This window comes from Anabrus simplex, chromosome 2, assembly GCF_040414725.1.
Source record: "Anabrus simplex isolate iqAnaSimp1 chromosome 2, ASM4041472v1, whole genome shotgun sequence".
NCBI lineage: Eukaryota > Metazoa > Arthropoda > Insecta > Orthoptera > Tettigoniidae > Anabrus > Anabrus simplex.
In genome coordinates, this window is record NC_090266.1 from 608,904,018 (window position 1) to 608,929,852 (window position 25,835).

Consider the following 25,835-nt stretch of genomic DNA (forward strand, 5'->3'; position numbering starts at 1 on the left):
GCCCATCACTACCCATCAGAATCCCTACCGGCTGTTAGTATCTGCAATATATATCATGGAAATCTTTGAACTGATTGAGAATAGGTGTTGGGAAAACAAATGATAACCAGTCTAAATGGGATTACTTAACAGTAAGGTAAAATAGCAGTATGACAATGCAGAGAGGCACAGACAATGAAACACCTGTGTCAGTGCCTGTGCTCATACTCTCTCTGGGCATGACTGTGTAGATATTTGCAGAATAGTTTCTATTTCCCTGTATGTATTTATTTATTTTCTTGATTGATTTCTCTGTCCTTGTTTGGTATCACGTTAATACTTTGTAAGCTTTTGTACTGGCCATAATGATTCTGCAACACTTCTGACATTACTAAATAGATAAAAATCATTGATTTAATAACCACAATGTTTTATACGGTATAAATATTTATTAATTTCCATATTGTACAAAAATACTCTGTTGTTGCTTAATGTAAAGGGCTAGGAAAATCTTGGTCAACAGCCTAATACATAATACAATACTATATGTTGTTACAGAACACAATCACTACCTCCAGTATGTGTTTTCTCATTGGTATACAGTTCAGTAAGTATTTTAATTACATCACCCCTTGTAAACATGTACTGGAGAGAAATAAGGAATAATGAGATTTCTGTCAACATATGGTGAAAAATCTACCATTTCAGATGGTTCAAAAAAACCAATGTATGATTTACACTGAAAGTTTCAAAGCAATTTTTAGGAATATACAATTCACATCACATCATAAAACACAATATTTTTCACAGAATCCTTCTACAATTTTTAATATTCCTTGATTTTCACCTTAAAACAACAACCATTTCTCACAATTAAAAATCTCCTATATCTATACTCATGATTGTATACCAACATGCCCTATCAGCCATAAAGAACATTCAGCCTATTTCGCTAACGAAAAATGACATGGAATGATTTGACATTATTTGCCGTGCCCGTATTTTAATTGACAACCATGTTACCAAGGATAGTTGTGTCCAACGTACAATTCTGGATTACTGGAAGAAGTGAATGAAAGTGTTATACAGCATTACTATTGGTTTTATTTCTATAAAACATGCAATGTGAATTAAATAAGTGTACGTACTGTACTACTACGCACAGTGAGGAGGTTCTAAGCAAGAATTGATTTGTGTTACAGCTGGTGAACTAATGTGTGTAATGTGTGATTAGAGTCATTATTATATTTACCGGTACTACAACACAAAATCATGTAAAATACTGCTGGATTATCAACAAAGGAATGCACTTATGACTTTTATGTTATTTTCTCACCCAAAGCCCAGAGTCTACTCTGATAAGAATGGAGATAAAACTCTTAGAGACAAAATTCTACCATAACACATTTTTTCATCACAATATGTTGACACTGTATGTATGCTTCACATGTTGCATAACTGCCACTATATCACCATATTTCAGGATGTATTATTTTTTCAAGTAATAATAGTGATGATGATGATGATGATGTTCGTTGTATAAAGGAGGCTAACATCTACATCATCAGCCCCACCAATAATAGTAGTCAGGAATCGAACCTTGGGTGTTCACATAATGGGGTACAGCAGTAATGTCATGGGATAGTGGGAATCAAAACCAAAATGCCAAATAATCAGCATCAGCAAGTTCTGCCATAATCTGTTAGTAAAATTACGATGGAATTACTCACAGTATGTTACATTTCTCTTCTCATTTTATTCTGGTATTAACAGAGTGCAAACCAACATTTTAAGACAACTTGTTTACTCTTATGTTTTTTCAATTATATCACTGTCAAACAACAAGAACAGCTGCATGTAACTGTACAATGGGAAATGGTACATTACATGCATGAAATAATCTGGAGTGTTGTATAGTTGTCTATGTTCTAATGGGCCAATAACCTAGATGTTAGGCACCTTAAAACAACAATCATTATAATGTTCTCATATATTTTTGTTCCTTCAAAGACGACCGGTTAGAATTCCCAGGTTTCTAACCATCTCAGTCCAAACATACTACTCTGAGGATCCGATGCTGATGGGCCAGTCATTCCGTATGCCAATGGAGAGAACAAATAAAAACTGTGAACAAAGAATGGCATTTAATAGTAACATTCAGGAAAACCCCAGTAAGTATAAACAAGTTTATAATACAACATTACAACAAAGAGTTGTACTCACTAATCTTCAGAAACCAAATAAAAATTATGATGCATAAATATGGTTTACTTACTGTACCTATCATACCATACAATAGAGAAACATGCTTGGCCACTAAGTTTTGCTCTTATTTACAGAGCAATATTTTAATAACAAGAATTATGCGGAGAAAACCTATGATAACGTTCAGAGCATACCTTGTGTGTTCACATAATGGGATATAATGGATTATTGTTGGGCAGATGAAACAAATCGCCAGCCCCGTGGTTTAGGGGTAGTGTGCCTGCCTCTCGCCCGGAGGCCCCAGGTTCGATTCCCGGCCAGGTCAGGGATTTTTCTCTCGACCTGAGGGCTAGTTCGAGGTCCACTCAGCCTACGTGATTAGAATTGAGGAGCTATCTGACGGTGAGATGGCAGCCCCGGTCTCGAAAGCCCAGAATAACGGCCGAGAGGATGCGTCATGCTGACCACACGACCCCCCCGTAATCTGCAGGCCTTTGGGCTGAGCAGCGGTCGCTGGGCATGCCAAGGCCCTTTCAAGGGCATTAAGTGCCGTGGGGTTTGGTTAGTTTGGGTTAGAAGAAACAAATCAGAGCGGTAGAGGACAAAAACATTCCTCTACTCACTCTATCTTTATGGTAAAATTATTCAGTATGTGAACCCAGTAAGAAATATCTTGGTGTAAGGATAAACAAGAGTTTTAACTGGGGAGAGCACATTACCAATGTCTGTAGAAAAAATGTACGCCTCCCTCCACCCTCTAAAATATCATCAAAATATGCTGCCACTAAACATGAAAATTAAACTTACTCCCTATGTTATTAAACAAGAAGATACCCTACTACTTATATTCACAACTGAATTTATCTTCATTCCACCAACATAACACATGCTAAATACTTGAAATCATCTACCTGTTGCAGCTTTGTATCACCAAACTGACATTCAATTCTGTTGAATTTCTTGCCTCATCCCTTCTCTTCCGCTGGTTAAACCCCAATAACCTCCATTTTTCCAGTAATGAGAGCTTTGCCATTTAAAGACCTTTGTTAAGTTACATAAAGTTTGGGATAGGATGAGGAAGAGAAATGTTCAACTTCTTATAATTTTATCTTAAAATAGTGAATATATAGCAGTTCCACACACCACTACAAGAAAAATGATACCAAATAATCTAAAAAGCAACTCAGAATGTATAATAATTCATATTTTAAAGAAATGCAAAATAATATAGGCAAAAATGTCTAAATTATAGATTGTCTGGTATAATTTTTCTTTTTATGTTGTGTATTTAAAGATAAAATGTCGTATAAAATAAATCAAGGTTTGATCAACTGAAGTCCACTAGGTGACTAATGGGTTGAGAGTCTGGTCGATCCTAATCCCCCCCGCCATCCCCTTTCTCTCTCTCTCTCTCTCTCTCTGTCTGTGACCCTCGCCCAGCCGCATTCCCTGTTTGATAGTAGTATAGAAACAGTTTACAGGGAATGACATTCTCAATAGAGATTTACGCGTTGTGAATATATCTCTTAATTTATGTATCTCGTTTTTATTTCTATTTTCATATACAATACCGCATTGAAAATGTTTGTGCTATTCACACATGTTAAATAAGCCTCATTTAAGCAGTTAAGCAGACATCTCAAATTCTGGAAGCAGACATCGCCATTAGTCTCGTCCACAACGAACAACAAAGGTGAAAGATTACAGCCTTGTCTAACCCCTGTAAGTACCTTGAACCAAGAATTCATTCTACCATCAATTCTCACTGCAACCCAATTGTCAACATAAATGCTTTTGATTGATTTTAATAATTACCATTAATTACCCTTAATCCCGTAGTCCGACGAATATCTTTTCCCTCGGTACCCTGTCATATGCTTTCTCTAGGTCTACGAAAAAACACAACTGTCTATTCCTCTCGTAGCATTTTTCAGTTACCTGGCGCATACTGAAAATCTGATCCTGACAACCTCTCTGTGGTCTGAGACCACACTGGTTTTCATCCAACTTTCTCTCAACGACTGATCGCACCCTCCCTTCCAAGATGCCAGTGAATACTTTGCCTGGTACATTTATCAACGAGATACCTCGATAGTTGTTGCAATCCTTCCTGTTCCCTTGCTTATAGATAGGTGCAATTACTGCTTTTGTCCAATCTAAAGGTACCTTGCCAACTCTCCATGCTAATATTATTCTATGAAGCCATTTCATCCTTGCCTTCCCACTATACTTCACCATTTCAGGTCTAATTTCATCTATTCCTGCTGCTTTACGACAATGGAGTTTATTTACCATTCTTTCCACTTCCTCAAGCGTAATTTCACCAACATCATTTTCCTCCTCCTCATGAGCTCCGTTGTTTATGACACCACCATGAAGATTTCCTTTTACGTTGAGAAGATTTTCGAAATATTCCCTCTGCCTGTCCAGTGTATGAGTTCACCTGAATGACCCAAAACACTGTTCATTTCCTTTTTCCCTCCCTTCATGAGATTCTTTATTACTGTCCAGAAAGGTTTCCCTGCTGCTTGACCTAGCCTTTCCAGGTTATTACCAAAATCCTCCCATGACTTCTTTTTGGATTCAGCAACTATTTGTTTCGTTTCTTTCATCTATGTACAATTCCCTGTCGGCATCAGCCCTCATTTGGAGCTTAAAAAGAACATTGTAAGCATTTTAAGCAAGCCTTATTTACAGGAATGTTAAAATTCCATCTAGTTAAAACTGAAATTGACAGATGACAAATTATCCCAGAAATCTGCAGACATTTAAAAAATGTGGAATTTGGATACAGCAATATGCAGCATGTATATTGAAACTGTAAGACATCCCAACAAAACTTGTGAAAGATTATGGAGATGATCAAAGATTTCCAAGTCTTGTGGTGTTGTATTATCTTAGGGAAACACAACAAATTTTCTATTTGCAAGTTCTAGCCTCTTCTGTCCAAATCTTTTGGAATCATTTTTCCACATGTCTTCAAATGCACATCTGCTTGAAATGAAATAAAATATATTTATGAAACAAAAATGTATTCATCAAAGTTTCCTCTTCTGTTCAAATGTTTTGGATAGTTTCTCCAGATGTCATTTAATACACATCTGCTTGAAATGAGACTATTTTTATATTTGCCAGAAAAACTATTCATCGAAGTTTCTTTTACCTTCTTCCCTTAATTTTAGCATTTCTTTAGAGTAATGTTAAAATTCCATCTACTTAGAAATCTCTCTCTCTTTTTTCAATCCTGATCTCCTGTAGGATGTATAGTGGTCATTGTGATATTATAGATAATTTTTCTCAATGATTCCCCATCACTGACTTGCTTTATTAGACCATGCATTGTTCTACCACATATGCTGGTAATATGACTAATCCAGCTAGTTGGGACTCTTCCCTGTGGCTTCTGTCCCTCAATTTTGCCTTGAATGATCAATTTCTCCATATTTTCTTGTCCTCCCCTCTAATGGCCAAAGTACTTCAGTTGATGGAGCCGAACCTGGCCTGAGATTTTCCTTTCCTCTTTTAGGATGGAGTTACTTGTGTGGTTATTGGTCCATGGAATTCTCAACATTCCACTCCAGCAAAACATTTCGGTTGCACTGATCTTAATCATCTCCTTCTTTCTTTCTTAATGTCCATGAATCATATTAACATGGGAACTGTTAGACAGTTTAGCAGTCTTATTTTCAGTTTCTTGGAAATCTGTTGGTACTTCCACAGTCATGTTAATTTTTTCATTGCCACCTTAGCCAGATTGCATCTTTGTTATCTCTCTTCTCCTAATGACCCAGAATTTGTTATCAGAGTTTCAAGATAAAGGTACGCATTGACAACTTCAAATCAATCCATCCACTCTATTTCTGGACGGCTGTTATTCTACCTTCCACTATCATTATTTTCGTTTTTGATGTATTCAGTTCTAAACCAAGTTCTTGGCTTTCCTTTTCAGTTAATTGAATGAGTTTAAATAACAACTCCTGACTGCTCGCTAACCAAGCTGTATCAGCAGTAAAGCGCAAATTGTTATACTTAGTTATGAAATCACCAAATTTACGCAAGAGTTGCTCATAGTAAAGAACGACTTTAATCTTTCCATGAATATGTTGCAAAACACTTCTGAACCACTGATTAACATATCTCTCTCTCTCACTCCCCAATTAATGTTTTTACACATATGTGTGGCAGATTCCACACACCACTCCATTTAAAAAAAGTCAGAAATACAACTTTTCTCTCAAAAACCAATGGGCCAAAATGTAAAGATACACAGAGTCAGTAATTACTGCACAATGCTTTGAACTTTCTGCATAATATAATATACAGATATTACATACCTGAAAACAAGACCAGCAAAAATAACACCAATGAGCCAGTGATACACAGTGCTTGCCAGACTTTCAAACAGGAGGCTCGTGAGGCTTTCCAGAAGATAATTCAAAATAACACCTGCAAAGAAACATGTAAGTAAGGAGTCAATCTGTTTAGAGAATTCTATGAAGTCAAACAGTATTGTACCTCAAAAACGATTTCAGCTAATAGGCCATGTTAAGTACATATAGTACATACCAAAGAGATGCTAAATAGTGATTAGCAGTTTGAGAAGGTATCAAGATTTGTTGAGACTCCAGCTATGACTTGTCAATCATGAAAGGTGTTGAGAGATCTCAAGAGCTTTCTCCTTGCATTGTGCAGCGAGCAGCAGCTAGTAGGTCTATGCGGACCTACAGCTAAGCGGAGCTGAATGCTGTTTGTGTTATATACGTAAGTACTGTAGTCAACCAAGGGCCTTCTCCATTCCGTAAATACATGTCAACAAGCGACTATGCTGCTGAGTTTTACCGTGCATCTATTACTAATGCAGTATTATATAATATATAAAAGATACACATTGTGGCAGTGTATTCAGCTCTTATTCAAGATTATTCAAGATTACCCAGCAAACCAGTGATTTATGTCTTAAAGCTTCTGTGCTATACATGCTGTATCAATTATGTCATGAATAGAGGGCATGTTTGGTGGTATTAGCGATGTTCATGATTTGTTTGTGTTGTTAAATCATATGTGGTACTTAGTTTAGTCTTAGTTCTTCACATACGGAACGTGATTGTTGTACAATAACAAAGTTTTATTATGATCCACCTGTTCAATACATTATAATGTTGTTCCATTTAAAATATATTACATATATTACATACATATTAATAAGTATTGAACAGGTGGATCATTATAAAACTTTGTTATTGTAAATTAACAGATTTCAATACAGAATAAAACATGAGATTAGTCACTTGCAACGTGATTGTTGTATCCGTTGATGCCTCAAATGAGATCATCGTAGCAAAGCAGGGCATAAATAATGCATTTTGCAAAGTGCAGTGTTGCAGTGGTGGGAGGAAAAAGCCAATCTCAAATATTCGTTGGTTTCTTCTTTACTGAAACATTTACACTAACAGACGTATAGAATTTGTTTGGTTTAGATGCTTTGTTTTATGTAACATACCAAGGTACTGGCACTCCATGCTACACGTTTTGTCACATTTAGTCAGCAGTTCTAATGACGATGATGATGCTTGTTGTTTAAAGAGGCCTAACATCTAGGTCATCAGCTCCTTATGGTACGGGGTGGAACGAAATGACATAATAATTAAAAGTTTAAAATGTATCCACTGACTAGAATTTAAAATGAATGATGAGGAAAAATGATTACAAATTTAAAATAATCAGTGAATCTAATTTGCAATACCATATTTTCTAATAAAAGGATAGAAAATACAGATTATGGTGGAATAAGGCATTGCCTTGAAGTGCAGTCATATATATCATTAAATTAATGTTAAAAAACATTTAAAAAAGCATTAAAATACACAAATGCAAACTACAACAAAGTCAAAAGAATAAAACATAGGTAATAATAAAATAAAAACTAATAAAAAATACTATACACGTAACACAGGCCACTATCCCTCATAAAATGGATGACGAGGTCTGCTGACTGCTCGTCAGCTCGTAGGATAAGGGAGAAATTTTAGACTACGGCGCAGATCGGCCAGGTCCATGTACTCTGTAAGGATATGTACCATAGTAAGATGACTGCCGCAAGTACACACTTGTCAGCAGTTCTAAACCCTGTGCAAGATAATATACTTTTCAGTAACACTCTAGTCCGACTCGTTGGCTGAATGGTCAACATACTGGCCTTCGGTTCAGAGGGTCCCGGGTTCGATTCCCGGCCGGGTTGGGGATTTTAACCTTCATTGGTTAATTCCAATGGCTCGGGGGCTGGGTGTTTGTGCTGTTCCCAACATCCCTGCAACTCACACACCACACATAACACTACCCTACACCACAATAACACGCAGTTACCTACGCATGGCAGATGCCGCCCACCCTCATCGGAGGGTCTGCCTTACAAGGGCTGCAATCGGCTAGAAATAGCCACACGAAATTAAAAAAAAAAAAGTAACACTTTAGAATTCAGGCAGCATGTTTTGTCAACATCTATCAACATACACGTTATGATGTCAGTGCTATACGTCCATTAACCCCAGTTTTACAGCCGGATGCACTAGCGAGTGGTTGGCTGTTCCAAGAGCTCTGTATTATCTTAGCGATAAAGTAGTCAATTCTTGTAGAAATTTAGCTAATTCTGTGTGTGATACATTTAGTTCCACAAATATTGGGGTTTAGTGTTTGTAGTAATTGAGATTAGTGGTATTCATTTACATTTTTACACTGAGTAGTTTTGTAGGCGCTTGCTAGATCAGGCATCATCAATCGAGAGTGAAATGCCTTCGGAGCCAGTTTGCTCATTGCATAAAATGAATTTCATTATAAAGCCCGTATTGTCGTACGTATAATTTAAAGGTATGGTCAAATGTTCCACCTTTACAATACTAAAAGTTTTACTATTTAAAATAACATTTTTTTAAATATAAAGGAACATGTTTCATCTATCTTGTAGACATCATCAGCCGAAAAGTTTTAAGATCAAGCACAAAGGACAAGGACAAAAAAGCACATTAAAATAATTCGGACCGCTGAATGCGTCAGTTAAAATGGTAAAGAATGTGCTGGAATGTTCTGAGTATAACACTTGAATACTGTTAAAAGTGAAATTAAAAAACTGTACACCTGAGATGATTAATAATAATTAATAATTAATAATAATTAAATAATAAAACTTTTAATATTGTAAAGGTGGAACATTTGACCATACCTTTAAAGCCAGTTTGCTCCCCACTCTTGAGGAACGAGAGCAGCCTAGCGAGCAAGTAGGGGAAGAAGTAGGGGAAGTGCATGACGTAGTATGCACTGAAGGTCAGTGGCGCAAAGGTATAGCACATCTTTCTGGACAGGTTAGACTGCAACACGATACGCGTGAACTCACGTGAGGTGACAGTAGTGTATTCCCGCCTTTATCCTCACACCACTCGATGTTCAAGCCTAGTTGGTAAATGATCTATGGAAGAGAGTTCAGCACAGCCTAGGTCATCGACGCCAACAAGTTTCAAATCTTCTTGGGAAGAAGAGTAGGCCTATTTGATACCTACTTCAAGAAAATAACACACAAAATGTTTAATATGTAATAAAATATTGAATGACATTAAAAATTTAATCTGCAGCGCCGTTGTTCCTTATGTCATTCCAACAAGTATGATAAATATGAAGGCCAGGAAAGCATAGCATTACTAGAAAATCTTTAAAATAACACATTTGACGATGTACGTACATTTCATATTATCCTATTCAACTCTATATTATAATGTTTGATAATTCCTCAGAGATGATTTATTTATGTACCGGTATGTATTTCATTGCTGTTGTTCATATGGTAACATTTCCGAGCGGCAAGTACAGTACCGCCACGGTGTGCAACCCGCCTGTCCGCTGCTCTCTTGTTACGTGACTGACAGCTGTCCAGAGCAGAATAAGTAACACTGGCTCCCTAGAGCAAGTACGTGATGATGTCTGTGCTACAAGTTGTAGGTAAGGATTGCGTGAAAGAAGAAATATCTCTTTTTTTATTATTCCCATTTAAATATCGATGAGCCTCCATGGCTCAAGCGGCAGCACGCCGGCCTCTCACTGCAGGGTTCCGTGGTTCAAATCCCGGTCACTCCATGTAAGATTTGTGCTGGACAAAGTGGAGGTGGGACAGGTTTATCTCTGGGTACTCTGGTTTTCCCTGTCATATTTCATTCCAGCAACACTCTCCAATATCATTTCATTTTATCTGTCATTCATTAATTATTGCCCCTGAGGAGTGTGGCAAGCTTCGGCAGCCAGCACAATTCGTATCCTCGCTGCTAGATGGGGGCTTCATTCATTCCATTCCTGATCCTGTCGAATGACTGGAAACAGGCTGTGGATTTTCATTTTCATTTAAATATCAGTAGGTTTGTTGATAGAATACTTACAAAGACGGGATATTAAAAAGAGTTGTAACTTCTGCAGCTGTTATATTAGTGCAGGCATTAGACAGGGTATTTCAAATAGCAGTTCAACTGTTCCACCTATCACAAAGGTACGAAAATGAAATGTTGTATGGCTTTTAGTGCCGGGATATCCCAGGACGGGTTCGGCTCGCCAGGTGCAGGTCTTTCTATTTGACTCCCGTAGGTGACCTATGCGTCGTGATGAGGATGAAATGATGATGAAGACAACACATACACCCAGCCCCCGTGCCACTGGAATTAACCAATTAAGGTTAAAATCCCCGACCCGGCCGGGAATCGAACCCGGGACCCTCTGAACCGAAGGCCAGTATGCTGACCGATCAGCCATCGAGTCGGACATCACAAAGGTAATAATGTCTTTAAATAACACGATACTGTTGTAAATTTTGTTTAAAGAAAAGATTTAACAGAATATACACTATTTCACTGGTGAAATACTTAAGAGTCGTCGTATTGTTATCGATTATTGTCGACTCTTAGTATTGATGATGATGATGATGATGATGATGATGCTTGTTGTTTAAAGGGGCCTAACATCGAAGGTCATAAGCCCGCTCTTAGTATTCAGATATTGCATTGCTGACTACAGTCGTAAATAAAGGGTATAGTGTAGTGGAGAAAATATAAATAAAAATCTTCTGATTCCTGTATTCCGATCCTTTGTAGTTCTGAGTAGGTAGTTCAAGTGTCCATAATTTATACTTCGCACCCTCGATCTTTCAGTATTTAAGAGTGGTTAGCTAATAATAATCAAATTCCTATATCCCAATAATTGCCATTCAAATCCCCAGCATAGTTTTGACAGAAGTTTTTGAGGAATTATTGTATATAACCTCTTATTTTTCAGCATTTAAGGACACGTTTATTCTCCATCTTGCGGAGTAGGGAAAATAATAGTAATCCACCAGCTGTAATATTCACATAACCACATTTCAGTTGAGAATTGTAGTGAGTTGTTGTTTGAGTCATCAGTCCATAGACTGCTTTGATGCAGCGCTCCATGCCCCCTACCCTGTGCTAACCTTTTTCATTTCTACGTAACTATTGCATCCTACATCTGCTGTAATCTGCTTGTCATATTCATACCTTGGTCTACCCCTACCGTTCTTAACTACTACACTACCTTCAAAAACAAACTGAACAAGTCCTGGGTGTCGTAAGATGTGTCCTATCAATCTATCTCTTCTTCTCATCAAATTTAGCCAAATTGATCTCCTCTCACCAATTCGATTCATCATCTCTTCATTCATGATTTGATCTATCCATCTCACCTCCAGCATTCTTCTCTAACACCACCTTGGATTGTAGTGTAGATACGGTATATTAGATAGTATCTTGCCTGCTATATCCGTGTGTATCTTAGCGTACCGTAATCCTTTCGATACTTCAGCATTAAATTTCTTTTTACAATTTGTTTTACGTCGCACCAACAAAGATAGGTCTTATGGCGACGATGGGATAAGAAAGGCCTAGGAGTGGGAAGGAAGCGGCCGTGGCCTTATTTAACGTACAGCTTGATGGGACATTTGCCTGATGTGAAAATGGGAAACCACGGAAAACCATCTTCAGGGCTGCTGACATTGGGGCTCGAACCCACTATCTCCCGAATGCAAGCTCACAGCTGTGTGCCCCTAACCACACGGTGAACTCGCGCGGTACTTCAGCATTAATCAAACGGCAGTTTTCATTTCTATTAGAGCACAGTAGGATAAAATAGTACTAATAATAATCTGTCTACACATTTAACTTTGTTGGTAATCCTTGAGTAGTTCTTGTGAATCTCAAACTTTAATTACAATTTTCATTTCTGTTTGTGCTTAGTAATAATCTTTTGTAATTAGGATATGTCTGAATGTAGTTTAATAATTATTGTAGTGAATTGTAGTATCTTATTAGAAATTAGCATGCTTATTCTATTATTGTGAAATATTTGTGTAGCAGGAGTATCTCTAGAAACTCTTTTTCTAGAATTCTGTTTTTATAATTAGGATAGGCTTAACTGCAGTTTAGAATTGTGTAATTCTTGTGTGTTCCTATCGGTATTCAGTAATTAACAGCAGTTTTCAACCTGTTAGGGCATTGTAGAACAAACAAATTTTTTTTTGCTATTTGCTTTACGTCACACCGACACAGATAGGTCTTACAGCGATGATGGGACAGGAAAGGCCTAGGAATGGGAAGGAAGCAGCCGTGGCCTTAATTAAGGTACAGCCCCAGCATTTGCATGGTGTGAAAATGGGAAACCACGGAGAACCATCTTCAGGGCTGCCGACAGTGGGATTCAAACCCACTATCTCCATAATGCGAGCTCACAGCTGTGCGCCCCTAACCGCACGGCCAACTCGCCCGGTGAATAAAAATATAGTACAACTAAGTAGTATTCTAGTGTAGTAGTAGCTCGGCTGTGAGCTTGCATCCAGGAGATAGTAGGTTCGAGTCCCACTATCGGCAGCCCTGAAGATGGTTTTCCGTGGTTTCCCATTTTCACACCAGGCAAATGCTGGGGCTGTACCTTAATTAAGGCCATGGCCACTTCCTTCCAACTCCTAGGCCTTTCCTATCCCATCGTCGCCATAAGACCTATCTGTGTCGGTGCGACGTAAAGCCCCTAGCAAAAAAAAAAGTGTAGTAGTATATTAATTACCTTATTGTCATGTGATCTTTGTGTACTATCCTAGACAATATCTATTTCTTTCATTTTTTTTCTGTACACAGAATATGTTATTTTACTTGTCCTTTCTTTTCATTATTCTGTAAAGAATGAATAAGGAGTGCAAGTGTAGGAACTCTGAGTGTGGACAGGCATCTAGGAGTATGATGGAGAAGTTGTAGAGTTTGAGGGAGATAATTTGAATTCTCTCAGAGGACAGGAAAGAGGGTAGGCCTCTCTCAAACAATGTACAGGATACAGTAGGTATAAAAGAGGGATGGGAAGGAAACTGGGGAATGGTAGAAGACAGGTGGTCTAATGTTTTAAGGGGAAGAAAATTGTACATTAAGGGCTCTATTCAGGATCAGAATTCAGGACAGGTGCCTGTGAGAAATTTGTATGAGTCACTGCAGGTAGAACAACAGAGAGAAGATGGGGAACAGGGAACTGTTGCTGTGAAGTGTGGAAGTAGATGGAAGGGAAAAGGTAGGATGCTGGGGCTGTAACTTAATGAAGGCCATGGCCGCTACCTTCCCAATCTCCCACCCTTCCGTCGCCGAAAACCTTTGATGTGTTAGTGCGATGTTAAACAAGAAAAAAAGAAGCTCAACTTGTAGGATTCCAGCAAGATATAGCAGATATCTTGGATTCAGGAGGTCAAATGGACTGTATTGTGATTGATCTATCTAAGGCATTTGATAGGGTAGATCATGGGAGAGTACTGTTTCCGACTCGTTGGCTGAATGATCAGCGTACTGGCCTTCGGTTCAGAGGGTCCCGGGCTCGATTCCCGGCCGAGTTTGGGATTTTAACCTTCATTGGTTAATTCCAACGGCCAGGGGGTGGGTGTCTGTACTGTCCCCAACATCCTTGCAACTCACACACCACACACAACACTATCCTCCACCACAATAACATGCAGTTACCTACACATAGCAGATGCCGCCCACCCTCATTGGAGGGTCTGCCTTACAAGGGCTGCACTCGGCTAGAAATAGCCACAAGAAATTATTATTATTATGGGGGAATACTGGCGAAAATGAGTGCAATTGGATTAGACAAAAGAGTGACTGAATGGGTAGCTATAGTTCTAGAAAACAGAACTCCGAGAATTAGAGTAGGCGAAGCTTTATCTGACCCTGTAATAATTAAGAGGGGTGAATTCCTCAAGGCAGTATTGTTGGACCTTTATGTTTTCTTAGATATGAATAAAGAAGTGGAATCAGATATGAGGCTTTTTGCAGATGACAACTGAAAAATGACCTCAATAATGTATTGAGATGGACAGTAGGCAAGGGTATGATGATAAACGGAGTTAAAAGTCGGGCTGTGAGCTTCACAACAGGAAAAGTCCTCTCAGATTTAATTATGCATTGATGGGGTGAAAGTTCCTTTTGGGAATCATTGTAAGTGTATGTATGTTGGGTATTCAGCCCGAAGGCTGGTTTAATCCTCTGCAGCTCCGCCAACAGCTGTCATAAATAGCCTAGGCATCACTGAAGAGGCGTACTAGGGAACTGAGGAGTGAGGTAGTTTCCCGTTGCTTTCCTCACCGAGTCAGCTGCTGCTATTACATATCAGTCTGCCAAGCCCACTGAAATGCATGCACCAACCGACCCTATGAGCGATATTTTCACACCATTCATAACAGGGAATGGCTGCATAAGCAATGGTATTACTAGCATCACTCATACCTCAGTCACTTTCATATTGTCAAAGCCAAGGATGAGACAGGTCAATGAAAGTAACAAATTTGATATAGCCCATACCAGAAGACATAGTGCACTGTAAACACTAGGTCCTGCCTGCAAAGGCATCATTGTAAGGTTTTTGGTGTTAATATAAGGAAAGATCTTCATTGGGGTAATTACATAAATGGGATTGTAAATAAAGGGTACAGATATCTGCACATGGTTATGATGGTATTCAGGGGTTGTAGTAAGGATGTAAAGGAGAGGGCATATAAGTCTCTGGTAAGACCCCAACTAGAGTATGGTTAAACTGTATGGGACCATCACCAGGATTACTTGATTCAATAACTGGAAAAAATCCAAAGAAAAGCAGCTCGATTTGTTCTGGGTGATTTCCGACGAAAGAGTGGTGTAACAAAAATGTTACAAAGTTTGGTATGTTGCAAGTTATAAATCTCATTATAAACCATACTGGATTTCAGAATATAGAAGTTACAACATTAATTAACCCACCTTTCCAATACATAGCAATCCTTATATTTAAGGTATAACCATTATACAGATGTTAGAACTAGGATATGTTTCACTTATACTTAGTAAGCATCATCAGCTAGAAAAGGACCTAAACCAAAGATAGGTCAGGGCCCTCTACCCTATTCATATAATACAAAATATTCCATAAGGTCTAATATTACATTGATAAAAACTAATTTTAACAATTTAAAACCAGTCAATAAGCCTATATTGAGTCTATTAAAAACAAGTGGTAACTATAAAATTGCTGAGATACATATGAGGTGAGTGAAATGGAATTGTTGCAGTGAGTCACTGTGAGTAATTATTCGTATAATGTTCGAGATCATGACAATCTTCACATGGTGCCATTCGAATGCTTATAATTAGGAACAGGTTTTTCCAATAAGAATGGGCTGGTATGGATTTACGATCTATGATCTCATTTCACAGATTAAAACAGTCAGGTATGTGGAAATCACATGCTGGGTTGGTTGAAAAGCGAATGTTGTGAAGATAGATAAAAATGTCGCCTGAAATGGTGTGAGCACAAGGGACTTCCTCACGTTGTCTTTGACCGTTATTATCGTGTGTTGACAATCTGTTATCATGAGCTTCAAGTGGCAAATTCAACTAATCTTTTAATGTGAAATAAGCAGAAAAAAATCAGGTTGAACCCCCTTATGTTGGCTGCGAGGTGATTAGTCCCTTTTGTTGTTTAAGAAGGTCTATCGGTCACTAGCTTACTGTTGCGTATGTTCCGAGCTGTCAATGCAGAGATGGTGTGAAATGACGTTAGTAGTTGGATAAATTTGAGTTTTGTCTTTAAAAGTAGGAAAGATCACAATATTAAGATACCGTTGAAATTCAAGAGGAGAAATTGGGGCAAATATTAGTTTATAGGAAGGAGAGATGGGGATTGGAATAACTTACCAAGGGAGATGTTCATTAAATTTCCAATTTCTTTGCAATCATTTAACAAAAGGCTATGAAAACAACAGACAGAGAATCTGCCAACTGGGCAACTGCCCTAAATGCAGATCAGTAGTGACTGAGTGATTGTGCTTGAATGTAGAAATTTTTTCCTGTATATTTTTTATGTTTTTCATAAGACTAGTATAATTAAATTACTTTAGATATGTACTTCCTGATAAACATCATCAATTTGGGATGACTGACACCTTCATATGATATAAAAATCAGGTATATACTATGTTTCCGTGTTGTGTAATAACGTATTAAAATTCTGGGAAAAGACCCAGTTCACTGCCAGGGTCCATGTTAAAATATGGTAGTGCTGAATGTGTTATAGTAAATCGCTTTATTTCACACTAATTGATATATCTTGCATTTTATGAAGCTTTTCAAAAATGTATGTTTCATAGTGTGGGTTCCTGTAGTCACATACTAGTTCGTGATCCCTGAACCACGGCTAAGTGGCCCATAAAGTGGTCCTGAGATCTGGGATACCAGTTGCTATACGACATCCTGGACGTATTCTGAATCATGGGCCTTCTTGTGCTTAGGTGGCTACGACTACTTAATCCACCAGAGGTCCCTAAACCATGAAAGTGAAAATTCTTACAGTGTCCATGAGTAAGGCTACCCTACTTCACAGAAATGTATCGAGCACACACAAAATGTGTTTAGCAAGCCCTGGACCTATAGGAGTGATCAAATTGCACTTCCATATGACAGGCCAGGGACCCCTTAGAAACAATTGGGCAAACAGAAGAGAATTTGTTAAGGTGCAATCAATGTCAATGGGGCTTGTTTAAGAAAGAGAGTAGAATTGAGTATGTTATCAAAAAGGATACATCTGAATGTGTTAGGAGTTAATGATTTTTGGGTATGGCAAAAAAAAACAAGGGAGAGATAAGGTGTCGATAAGAAGTGCTAGAAGAGAGATCAGAGTGTAGAGTGGGATTGTTCATTAGGAAAGCGAATGCACATAAGTAGTTTCTGTTAAGCACTGAAGTGAACAAATTATGTGGACAGATATGACAGTTGCGGGAATTAGGATGAGGCCCCAAAGCTACTTGCAAATATAGGATTGTGGTTATGTTTAGTTAATCCACAGAGGCTTACAGACTGATTGCTGCAAGGCATAACAGCCTACAATAAATATATATGTAACAATGTATGCTTAATCTAACAAGGGCAAATTTCAGTACCATTCTGAATAAAAAAAGATACGTACAATGATAAAACATGCCAACCACTTACTCATGAGTAAATGAATTGTGACTTAACATAATTTCATTATACAAATTCTGTAACGAGATGATCTGAATATCACAGAAAGCTTTATGGCAATGATTTTTTTTAAAAACAAACTGGTTATTGCAATGATTCTAATTCTTATGAAGAAGATGATAATGCAGAGACTGATGAAATAATGCTGATGGACACAACTGGTGAAGTTAGGGGTTATAGTAAGGATGTAAAGGAGAGGGCATCTAAGCCGCTGGTAGGACCACAATTAGAGTATAGTTCTAGTGTACGGGACCCCTCACTAGGATTACTTGATCCAAGAACTGGAAAAAATCTAAAGAAAAACTGCACAATTTGTTCTGGGTGATTTCCAATAAAAGAGTATTGTTACAAAAATGTTGCAAACTTGGGGCAAGGAAGACTTGGGCATACGGAGACAAGATGCTCAACTATGCAGTATGTTCTGAGCTGTCACTGGAGAAATGGAGTGGAATAACACTGGTAAACAAAAGTGGCTGAGTGGTGGTTTTAAAAGTAGGAAAGATCACAATATGAAGATAAATTTGGAATTCAAAGCGACAAATTGGGGCAAATGTTTGTTTATAGATAGAGGAGTTAGTGATTGGATTAATTTACCAAGGGAGATCTTTGATAAATTTTAAACTTCTTTGAAACAATTTAATAAAAGACTAGGTAAACAACTGATATGGAATCTGCCATCTGGGCAACTGCCCTAATTGCTGATCAGTGGTGACTGATGTGACCAACCAGCCGACTGACAGTATACCAACACAGAATACTGATTAAGCCCAAGCAGTTGCAAGAACTCTTCTGTGCTAGAGCACAGTCTTGAAACTGAAACCTCTACAAAAGTGAAAAGAACAGAGCTATTTCTTCCTTATTGAGAAATATAAACATTGTGATAGCCCCTGGAAAGTTCCCAAAAGGAAAGAACAACCAATACTGGTCTGCAGAACTTGCCAGTCGAACAATATGTTGCACACCAAGTAGAAACCTAATTAATTTCGTTCAGACCCCTACTCGTCATGCCAAAGAAGTGAAGATTACTCTGGTTTCATTTCCTTAGATTTATGGTCTATGAGTAGCATGCCTGTCTCTTATCTGGAGGCCCCAGGTTCAATTCCCAGCCAGGTCAGGGATTTTTACCTGGATCTGAGGTCTCTTTCAAGGTCCACTCAGCCTGCTTGATTGCAACTGAGTTATCCGATGGTGAGATAGCAGACCTGGTTTAGAGAGCCAAGAATAACAGCCAATAAGATTTGTCACGCTGACTACACATCACCTCTTAATCTCCTGGCCTTTGAACTAAATAGTGGTCACTTGGTAGGTTAAGGCCCATTATGGTTGTAGTGCCACACAAATAAATACCTTGATAGAGAAAGGTCAAATTACAAGTTGCTAATGAATACATAGGACCAAACTTGTGTAGAAATAACAGCCTTCCACAGAATCTTGCTGTGTGATAATAAAGCAGATATATTTGTTAAAGTGGATGAGCAACTCTTTTTCCTGTATATCTTGAGTAAGCTCAACTACAATGGTGAAATCAAAATAGTAATGGCAAGTGACACATAAACCAGGACATGATTGATACTGTGCCTTACCTAGGCAAATGCACATGTCTCAAGACTCTGCAGAGATCACATAGAAATGCCATAGTAGACTACTGGTTTACTTCAGTAAAGCTTGCAGATAATCTACTGAAGGATAAACTAACTTTAATTGGTACTCTTCATACCAATGAACCAGATATACCACCAGAACTATAATTGATAATAGTAATGTGAAATAATACATCTACCTATGGCTTGATGATGAAAATAGAAATTTTAAAATTATAGTTACTTTCAAAGCAAAGTCAAATAAGGTAGTTATTACGAACAATCAGTGACACTAGTCGGGAACTGCACATAATAGCAGATTACAGTGCAACTTAATATGAACTGGATGTTTACAAACAGATGTGTAGATATACTCAGGAAACCAGGTGATTGTCCCTATGTGTGCTCTGTGAAATGAATGAATAATTGTAAGTATGCAGAATCATGAGTTATCTACCACCAAAATTATAAGTGCCAAGGAAACTGTAATTTGCTAAGAAAATAACTCATAAAGCTATGGATGATGAAGAGACCTGAAGCATGAAGGTTTCACTGACATCTATGAAGAAGGATAGAGTGAATCTTCAGTGATGACTCATCAACACAAAACATCAGATAGTACCAGCAAGAGGGCTGTTCATTACATCTGCTCTGTTGAAAGAAATATGACAACAATGTACAGCAATGATGATGTTGCACATATTGCAAGGAACATCATGCAAATGTCTGCACTGAACTGCTCATAATGAGGAATCAGTAACTTGAAATAGCGACCATTATTACTACAAAAGAAATCACATGTTCATAAATACTGCTTGCATTTCATTTTTTATCCAACTGCATTTCATTTATAATGGAAATAAACAGTTGTGAGTTTTATACGGTTCTGCATTTATGTGCACACCCTGGGGTGTAGAGGTAACATTTCTAGCTCATACCCAGAAGTATCAGGTTAGATTTCTGGCTCATCCAATGATTTGAATCCTGAATTGAGAACTCAAACAGGGTTAACTCAGCCTCTTGAGATCGACTGAGGAGCTGTCCAATACAAGAGGCAATGGATTTGGTCAAGAGAACTGGTAGAATTAGCACATGGGGTGGTGGTCCCCTCAGTGTAAGAAATGATACTGCAACTCACCAAGTAGTGTCTGTACTCCCTCCCACTAGGGGCAGCTGTGAGAGGCATCTGTACTCCATGTTTGGAAAGCAGCTATAAGATGCTTTTGGGAGTGGTGACTCTATCATGCCATGTGTAGGTAACTGCGTGTTATTGTGGTGGAGGATAGTGTTATGTGTGGTGTGTGAGTTGCAGGGACGTTGGGGACAGCACAAACACCCAGCCCCCAGGCCACTGGAATTAACCAGTGAAGGTTAAAATCCCCAACCCGGCCGGGAATCAAACCCGAGACCCTCTGAACCGAAGGCCAGTACGCTGACCATTCAGGCAACAAGTCAGACATTTCACTTCTGAAAGACCAAGAATATCTACATCCTTCCTTTCCATACTACTAATTTTTCTGTTTTCCCATTCAGGATTATGATGTTAACAGTGGCATACTTTACTGTTTCAACTTTCTTCCCCTTTTTGGTGTTCTCCCGTGGTCGCCCATTTCGTATAGTATCCGCAGGGGTGGAAGCGCAACACGCTGCATGTGGGAAATAGCACAGCCTTGATGTGGATCCACGGTGTACTTTCATGCCTCTCGCAGCTGCCCCTAGTGGGAGGGAGTACAGACACTACTTGGTGGGTCGCAGTATCATTTCTTACACTGATGGGACCACCACCCTGCTAATGGCAGATGCCACCCTCCCCCATCAGAGGGTCTGCCTTTCAAGGGCTGCACTCGGCTAGAAATAGCCACACAAAATTAATTAAGAAGCGAAATCCAAAAGAAATGGTGAGAAAGAATTGAGGAATAGAATGAAGTTATTTTGGAGTGGATGCAAAAAATTGCAGAATGGAGTGGGAATTATGATTAAGAACAATTTAAAAGAGAGCATAGTGGATGAGTCATATATGAGTGAAAGAATTATCAAGATACAGTTATATGTTCCTCAGACTGGTAACCAGAAGGAAGACAGAGGAATTCCTGATGAAAGTTGAGGATTTCAAAGACAAACCAGTCATAATTATGGGGGATCTGAATGCCCATTTAGGTACAGAATTTGATGGAGTAGAAGAACTGGTTGGACCCTATAGATACGGAAGTAAAAATAGAGGTGAGAAATTATTCTACTTTTGCAAGAGAAATGAGACAATAGTTGGACACGTGTGGTTCAGGAAAATAACAAGATATAGCTGGGGAGAAAGAAGACTAAAGTAACTCACAGATCACTTTCAGACAGAGAAAAGGAAAGGAAAGGAGCTGTTAGATGTCCCTACAGTGCTAGGAGAGGCTTCTGATAGCAATCACTGGATAATGGCAGAAATAAAGGAGGTTAAAGAAAGAACAATTAAGGTATGGATATTGGAGGCAAAGGAAAATATCAGGTTTATTTGGAAAATATAAAAGACAAGATGCCAAAATCAGAAATAACAGATGTGGAAGAAAAATGGAAACATTTTAAGGAAGCATTAGTCGAAACAACTGAAGAGATTGTAACAGAAAGAAGAAAGGAAAAAACACCATGGTGGAATGAAAAAGTAAGAGATACAATGAGAGAAAAGGAAAAATATCCAAGGAGTGGGACTAAGATAGGAGTGAACAAGAGAAGAAGTACTATGAAACCAAAAGGATGTACCAGAACACAAATGGTGGACAAAGTTTGCATGGAAACAGGAAGAGGAGTCACAACAGGGCAAGAAGAAACTGTATGGATTCCTAAAGAACAAGCAACTGCCCTAAGAAATGACAGTTAAGTGTAATGGAAGAAGAAGGCAATCTGATCACTGAAGCTCCTGCCATCAAGAGAAGATGGAAAATGAAGAGTACACAGGAATAATGTCCAGTTTGGAAGATTTCAAGAAAATTAAACTTTAAACTTTGAGGACTGTTATCAGGTTTTAACTATAAATAATTTGTAGATTCCCCCCCCTAAATTGTTGTCTACTTTGTATGTTATATCATGGCATAATGTCCGACTCATTGGCTGAATGGTCAGCGTACTGGCCTTCGGTTCAGAGGGTCCTGGGTTCGATTCCCGGCCGGGTCGGGGATTTTAACCTTCATTGGTTAATTCCAATGGCCCGGGGGCTGGGTGTTTGTGCTGTCCCCAACATCCCTGCAACTCACACACCACACACAACACTATCCTCCACCACAATAACACGCAGTTACCTACACATGGCAGATGCCGCCCACCCTCATCGGTGAGTCTGCCTTACAAGGGCTGCACTCGGCTAGAAATAGCCACACGAAATTATTATTATCATGGCATAATAACCACAACTGAATGAATTTTTTAAGGAGCCAGAGCTGCAGGAGTTTTCATCCCTAACCATTCAGCATGCTCGTTACTAGACCTATATAACCCTTCGTAATCAGGTTGAGAAGATTCTCCACGAAGTTTATAAGTCACCCTACTGAATTAGCTCAAGGAAACATGAGCAAAAGCTTATGGTATCTGGAATGAGTGCCCGCCTTATCATTATTCACCAGAAAACTGGAGCACCCACTCTGCTACTCGAGTGATTGGAGTGTGCGCTCAAGGTCACAGGTCTGCTGTGAGTGACTGCTACCAACCGGCAGTTTTTATTCACCTCATTGTGAGTGCCTACTCTAAATTTGTGAATAGAGAGAGTGTTCTCATTTTTATTCACACCACCCAATGTTATTCCAAGATTGAGTTTACAACAATGAAAAGCAATATTAAATAATTAATGCCTGAAAAAGAAATGTGTAGACTCTGATTGCCCTTCCAAAGGAACAATGTGACTTAGATCATTCTTCCAAAGTACACAAGAACATTGAGCCTGAATTACTTGGACATTGTTCATTTTACTGAAGTTTTACAGTCTGAAAGTTCTTCATTTCTACTACAAGATGGCAGTGAAAGTTAAAATTCGATCTGGGATGGATTTTGATTGTTAATCCTGTGTACCCTTCAACTCTACTTTCAGAACCTACTGAATGTGGAATAGGATCCATACAAAGCAAATGAGGAATCAACAACTTTGGCTCAGGTACTGGGTGTGCATTAGAATTAATCATAGGTAGGGACACCTAACAGACTCGCAGGTTGCCTATGAGGCATCAACTCGAAAGACCTGCACCGCCAGGCCTCAATGGAGGCCACATGATGATGATGATGATGATGATGAAGTCGTCATTGGTAGAAGGAGAAGAAGAAACACTGATGATTTGAAATGGGAAATAACTAGAGTTACTGGGAGTTTGAGTTGAGTAGGGTGTTGAAAGCAGCGTGGGGACAGAAGAAAATCCCGAAGACTGGGGAAAATATTGTCTCTATATTTAAGAAAGGAAATTGGAGAGATTGTAGGAACTACAGAGGAATTACCCTGACTCTGCATGTAATGAAAGTGTTTGAAAGAATTCTGGAAGAAAGATTGGAACACTCTCTAGAAGAGGAACAATATTAATTTAGGAATGGAAGATCAAAAGAGGATATATGCAATATGACAGATTGCGTAAAAAATACTGAGAAAATAAAAAAGATCAAATTCTGATCATCAATCTGAAGAAAAGTTGTGATTTCCAGAGATAGGATTTGGTTGGCCCTGGGGAGAGAAAGGACCCACATAAATTGATCCAGATGATAAGAGATAGGTACAGCAAATGCACCTGTAAAGTTCAGACCAATGTAGTAGAGTCAGAAGAATTTGATGTTAGAATGGGACTGAGACAAAGGAGTGGGTAATCACATCTCCCATTCGTTATCATGGAAAGAAATAGTGAAAGAAATCAAAAAGAGGACTGGGACAGGAACACTAAAAGCAGGGTTATTTGCTGATGACAATTTTGCTGTTGGGTGAAAGTGAGAAGGATGTTGAAGAACAGGTGAATATATGGAATTAAATTATTGAAGAAAGGGGAATGAAAATTAATAAGGAAAAGAGCAAAACTGCCATTCTTTCTTGAGGAACGAAGAATAGAAGAAATGGTATAACTGTCCATGAGGAACCACTGGAGATAATAAGAACATTTCAGTACCTTGGGAACGTGATATTGGAAGAGGGAAGAATGACACAGGAGATAAGCAGAGTGCAGTTAGCTGGAGGGTTTTACCAGAGTATAAGAGGACTGTTATAGTGTAAGGAAGTGCCAATAATATGCAAGGAAATCATGTACAAAACTACTTTCTACCAATCTTGATGTTTATAACTGAAACTTGGGTAATGACCAAAGCAGAGGAAAGTAAAATCCAGGCAGGTGACATGAAATTCTCAAGCAATATACCGGCCAAAACAAGACAGGACCAAATAAGAAATACAGTAATAAGAGAAACAGTAGGTGTGCGTGGAGTGGGAGAAAGAGTAGAATGATCGAAACTCAGGTGGTTTGGGCATGTGAAAATAATGGGAAAAGAAGGATCCTGAAGTCGATGCTTGAACTGGGGATCACAGGGGAGGACCAAGAGTTAGATCCAGGAAACGGTGGAGAGAACAAACTGAACAAGACCTACGGAAGAGAATGGCAAACTTTCTCTTTTTTTACAAGTTGCCTTATGTCGCACCGACACAGACTGCCTGGTGTGAAAATGGGAAACCACGGAAAACCATCTTCAGGGTTACCAACAGTGGGATTCGAACTCACTATCTCCTGAATACTGGATACTGGGAAAAACTTCAACACATCTTTGATGAAAAATGGTGCTGTAGGCTGCCCTCTGGTGGACTGGACAGAAAGTCAAAAGTGAGTATAAATGATCTTTGTCAAGCCAAAGAAAAGAGCAGAAGACAGAAAAATGAAGTGAACTTGTCATGAGCTGTGTGTTGTACATATTGTATGAACATAATTTTGATGTAAAATTAAAGTTTAGTTAAGGCTAACTCTATGTGTTGTGTTCTCTTGTAACAGTGGAAAGACAGGCAAAGATGGTGATCAGTGATCCACAACACAATCCATGATGAAACGGGACAAGGGGATAGATGATGATGATGATGATGATGATGATGATGATGATGATGATGATGATGATGATGATGATGATGATGAATAGCTAAGTACTACCACTGAGGATGTTGTCACACTGACCATGTTGAATACCAACATCTGCAGGTTATCTGACTGAGCAGCAACCATTTTGGTAAGCCAAGGCTGAGAGAGAGATATATCCATCAAGTACACTACATAATTAATTTATAAACAATAATCATTAGTCATCATAATAATCATCATGTAACAATTCTCCTTATTACTGAGAGTTCATTCCTTCCCATATCCTTACCAATATCTTTCATGCCTTAAATTTACAGGAAAGAATTACTTGACGTTAGAGAGATTTTATATGTATTGCTGGGACACTGAAAACTCTACAGTAAATGATAGCTTTCACTATGAATGTGGTGCATGAAAGAGGCAAATATCTGTAAATATCATAAACC

The 25,835-nt window shown here is 38.5% G+C and overlaps 1 protein-coding gene across 3 annotated transcripts in view; it reads right to left on the bottom strand.

The window, feature by feature from the left end:
• Positions 1 to 408: 408 nt before the first annotated feature.
• The window catches only part of tw (Protein O-mannosyl-transferase 2), a 213,547-nt gene continuing 188,120 nt past the window's right edge, over positions 409 to 25,835 (bottom strand). For all 3 annotated transcript variants that reach the window (XM_067139237.2, XM_067139238.2, XM_068225826.1), the window contains 2 exons: positions 6,519 to 6,630; positions 409 to 2,103 (listed from right to left, as the gene is read on the bottom strand). In XM_067139237.2, coding sequence (XP_066995338.2) covers positions 1,998 to 2,103; positions 6,519 to 6,630 — 218 coding nt within the window. In that variant the 3' untranslated portion in view covers positions 409 to 1,997. The remainder of the gene's footprint in view (positions 2,104 to 6,518; positions 6,631 to 25,835) is intronic.